The 4973-nt window shown below is 37.9% G+C and overlaps 1 protein-coding gene across 1 annotated transcript; it reads right to left on the bottom strand.

The window, feature by feature from the left end:
- Window positions 1-1194: 1194 nt before the first annotated feature.
- On the bottom strand, window positions 1195-3308 carry LOC115240080. Its single transcript, XM_029815052.1, has 3 exons — window positions 2883-3308; window positions 2676-2765; window positions 1195-2565 (listed from the first exon to the last, which is right to left on the bottom strand). The coding sequence occupies exons 1-3, from the start codon at window positions 2980-2982 to the stop codon at window positions 1937-1939; spliced, it is 819 nt and encodes a 272-aa protein (XP_029670912.1). The 5' UTR covers window positions 2983-3308; the 3' UTR covers window positions 1195-1936.
- Window positions 3309-4973: the final 1665 nt, after the last annotated feature.

Genomic DNA, 4973 nt, shown 5'->3' with positions numbered 1-4973 from the left:
TCCAGCGTAGGGGCGCCTAAGACTGTCGGAACGCCCCCGTCTGTAGCTGACCGCTTTGGTATGGGCAAGTCATCGTTAAGTAACTGCTTCATGCGTGTCATCAAAGCTCTCAACGACATTGCTGATGAGGTAATTGTTTGGCCAACAGATGGCAAGCTTCTGACTGTAAAAGAAAAATTCAGAAAAAATGGTGGTTTGCCTGATGTCATTGGTGCAATTGATGGTACTGATATTGAAGTAAAAAGTCCTAAAGTAAGTAGAATGATATTAGCATGTACCATACTGTTAAAAAAATAATTTTTTGTCAGATGAAGAGAAATATTTTGTGTATCTTTGCAGGAAAATTGTCATTCTCTAAGCTGTTTGTGATTCTGAGCTTAGCTTCACAGATTGCTTTGCTGGTTTTGCGGGCTCTGTTGGTGATTTGCGAGTCTTCAGAAACTCAGATTTATGGCATGCAGTTCAAGAAAATAGGCGAGTCTTTTTTCCTGATCAGGAATTTATCATTGGGGACAAAGCATACCCTGTCTTGACGTGGTGCATTCCGCCTTTCCGTAACTTGGGGAACTTGACACAGGCACAGCAAAAATTTAATCAAGCCCTCTCTAAAATGAGACAGGTAATTGAACGAGCTTTTGCTCTGCTGAAGGGAAGATGGAGACGATTAAAATGTTTGGATATGAATAGAGATGATATGATTCCCTTAACCATAATAGCATGTTGTGTACTTCATAATATATGTCTGGACGGTGTAAATGATGTCATTGATGATTTTATTGCTGAGGGGTATGATGATGCCCTTAATGATGGAATTTCTCAAGAGATTATTGCAAACGATGCAGATAGCGAAGCAAAGCGTAATTACTTAGTCACACCTGTATCCTAGGATTTTAAATTGTATCTGTCAGTAAATTATAATGTAATATTTCAACATTTGTATGTAATAAAATAAAAAAAGTATGCAATAAAATAAAATTTATATTAAAGTTGTTTATTAAAGGTTAACCAACAGTACATTTTTATATGAAATAATTATGAATCAGACTTGAATTAAATCGACACTTTTTGTCCAGTTCCGTACTTACAAGTAACAATAACTTAAGTACACAAATCACAGCATTATATGAAGTAAGAACATGACCCATACTTTGACGCAAGAATTAGAAAGAAATGTTGCAATAACTAAGTAAAAAGTAAACAAACATTATACGGTATTTTATTGTATCTTAATGAAAACGAAAATCACATTTTTACGAAAGTAGAACTTATAGTGATAGTACAGTTTTTTAACAGAATCTAACTTTAACACATAAAAATCACTTTTTAAAATAATACAACTAATAGTACTATATATCTTCTACATAATTTAATAATAATATTACTTAAACATAATATTACTAAACAAAATTTTCTTTGATAATACTTTTTTGTACACAATCTCAGTGCTTTAACAATAGTAAAAATCTTTTACAAAACTACAACAAATACTGCTGGTACATGTCATCTAAAGTCCGTATCAGACTACGCATTGAAGATTGAGATTCAAGATTCAAGATTGAAATTTGACAAATCAGAATAAAGAAATTTTAGTCCCTTTTGTTCTGATTAGTCAAATTCCAATCTTTAATCTTCAATCTTCAATTTTCAATGCGTAGTCTAATACGGGCTTAACAGTAATTAAAAATAAAATCTAACAGTATTTTAAAAGAAGGTACAACATATCACAGCATTTCAATTACTGTCACATCTAATATGCTATTAAGTTCACACAATCACTTAGATCAGGTGTAGCAGAAAAAATTCAACTAACATTTAAAGTTTATCAAGAAGTTTGGACATAAAGTTTTCATAAACTTTAATAGTTATTTCCTTTCTCTCCATACTTTCTTTGTGTCGTTGCTCTCGTGCTTCTTCCTTCTTTTGTGCCTCAGCTTGATTAGCCAATAACCAAGCCTCCAATTGATGTTCCATTCTTGTTTCTTTTCATATTTTTCTCTGTCTTATGTACTTTTATTTCCTGTTCACCACTGTCGCTGCTCTCACATGCTTCTGTAGAGATGTCTCCTGATTTTGGAGTGGAACAGCCACTTTGAACAGTGGGACGTCTTTTCAAACTAGATGCAATAGCAACAGGTTTAACGTTTGGTTTCATACTGAGTACTTCTTCCATTTCATTATAAAACTTGCACGTTTTGGGTTGTACACCTGTCTGTGCATTGTGGTCCTTTGTTGCCATGTAACGTCTTCTGAGGTCTTTGAACTTATTTTCACACTGTACACCATTGAAAATCCAGTTAGGATTCATTTTTCGTAGACCCTCAGAAATCATCCGCCACACTTCCACATTTTTCATTACAGAACTTTTAAACAGCGATTCATGATCCTGCCACAGTTTGATCAAGACCTTAATAGCATTTTCGTCCTTCCATTTCACAACTGTCTCTTGTGATTTCGATTTTACAGGTACCTCTACAGATACAGGTTTTTCAGGTACCGTGGAGTCGTCACATTCTTGTATAGATATAGGTTTTTCCGGTACATCTATAGATGCTGTAGATAATGTTCCTAGGAAAAACATAAAATATATACTGATGAAAAATACTGACCCTCACATTAGATATTAAGGAAACAGCAACTTGTAACGCAACAGTAATGAATTAAGTAAAGGTCTTTACCAAAGGAAGAAGCTGAAGGATGTTCATCTGAACGTATATTGAAAAAGTTTCGCAAATCTTCGCAGTCGGTGGCCACGCACAACTTATTATCTGTTACATAAATATATGTCACAACTTCAAATATGATACAAAATGACAAATATACCAAAAGAAACCTAACTTAGCCAAGTGCTAAGGAAATTTATAAAACTATTTATTACTCCGTACCAACAACGTCGAATATATAGAAATTTCCCATGTCATCCTTTCGAGGGTTTCCCTTATCATCCACACATAAAATATGGCGACCTGAGATTAAGTTTACCATCTTTGAGTATCAATTTCTGAGCGAAGCACAACTGACGCTGACAGCACAGTTCTTTCCCGCCAATTCTCGCACTCCACCGAATCACACCGCAAAAAAGGAAGTGGAGAAAAGTCACACGAACGCTCAACGGGGTAGGGTTTTAGAACGACCACGAGTATATGCTCAGTGTGCCCACTAGGTGTTTTCGAACGAACAAGGTGTGACATTATACACACGGGTGCTGTTTTCGAACGCACCCCTGGCCGGAAAAGAGAGAGCACCGGAAAGCTCGCAAACGATCTCGAACGATCTTGCTGCGCGCGCATTTCATACGTACTTAAATATATAACATAGTACAAAACATAATAATAAAGAAGAATAATGAATCATTATATACTTATCATGCAACTTCAATGTATCTTCTATTCTTCCAAGTATTTTCGCTGCAATCTTTTTATTAATGAACAACATAATATAATCACAAGAGAGAGAGAGAGAGAGAGAGAGAGAGAGAGAGAGAAAGGGGGGGGGGGGAGGGGGGAGACTGAAAAAATATCTAAATTAAAATATATAAACTGTGTAGCCATAATTATAGCAGACAAATATTTAAACTGTGTAGCCATAATTATAGCTACACAGACAAATATATAAACTGTATAGCCATAATGATAGCTACGCAGACAAATATATAAACTGTATAGCCAGAATCATAGCTACGCAGGCAAATATATAAACTGTATAACCATAATTATAGCAACGCAGACAAATATATATACTGTATAGCCATAATTATAGCTACGCAGACAAATATATAAACTGTATAGCCATAATTATAGCTACGCAGACAAATATATAAACTGTATAGCCATAATTATAGCTACGCAGACAAATATATAAACTGTATAGCCATAATGATAGCTACGCAGACAAATATATAAACTGTATAGCCATAATTATAGCTACGCAGACATATATATAAACTGTATAGCCATAATTGTAACAATACGCCCCTAAACTTCCACACCCGTGTCTCGGCCCCACCGTGGGGCCGCCCCACCACGCGCCGACTCGCGTGAGTGGGAGGCCTCCGTACCGCGTTATACCGTAAGACCGTTTTGTATATACCGCGACCTGTTTGTACCGTAAGACCGCTTTGGTCTCTGCGTCCTAAGGGACTCTAGCACCGTTTGTATATATCGCAACCTGTTTATACCGTAAGACCGCTTTGGTCTCCGCGTCCTAAGGGACTCTAGCACCGTTTGTATATATCGCGACCTGTTTATACCGTAAGACCGCTTTGGTCTCCGCGCTCTAAGGGACTCTAGTACCGCCTTGTATATACCGCGACCCGTTTATACCGTAAGATCGCACTGTATATACCGCGCATTATAATTGTAGAGTAAATTAGCCATACTACGATTTCCGTCAGTGTCGCGCCGACTCCACCTGTACACGCGGCCTTCAGACTACACAAGCGCGCTAGCCCTTCTATAAGGGTAGGCCGCAGAAAGTGCCGACGCCCCGTCCTTCTAAGGATAAGGTAGTCAGGCTGTTGGAATTACGAACGAAAGCCACGCGACACCGTAGTATTTAAGATCCATTCTGTTCAGCTTAGAATAACTATGGTTTACTTGCATGCGAATACCGCGATCGCAGAACACGTCCGCATGAGCCGCGCTCGCTTCCCGAGCTCCCCGCGCACCAGCCAGAAACTCTGTCTGTACCCGAATTTCTGTACGCACCGCTCTTGCATGTCGCATTGTGAATAACAACCGCTCACGCGAAACTCTGTACGCACCGTTCCCGCATGTTGCATTGTACATATAATATAGCTCAGTGTTAGATGTTGATAATCGCTTAAATAACATAATTGTTTAACCGCTTATACCGAGGTAAAGTAAGTTGGAGTTTCCCCTTTCTCCCGAATCCTGGTACCGGCGAGCCTTGATCCACGGCGTACGGGAAAGGTGAACCGTTACAAATTATAGCTACGCAGACAAATATATAAACTG

Source organism: Formica exsecta, unplaced genomic scaffold, assembly GCF_003651465.1.
Source record: "Formica exsecta isolate Colony F162 unplaced genomic scaffold, ASM365146v1 scaffold402, whole genome shotgun sequence".
In the NCBI taxonomy this organism is placed as follows: Eukaryota; Metazoa; Arthropoda; class Insecta; order Hymenoptera; family Formicidae; genus Formica; species Formica exsecta.
This window is presented reverse-complemented; position numbering and strand designations above follow the sequence as displayed.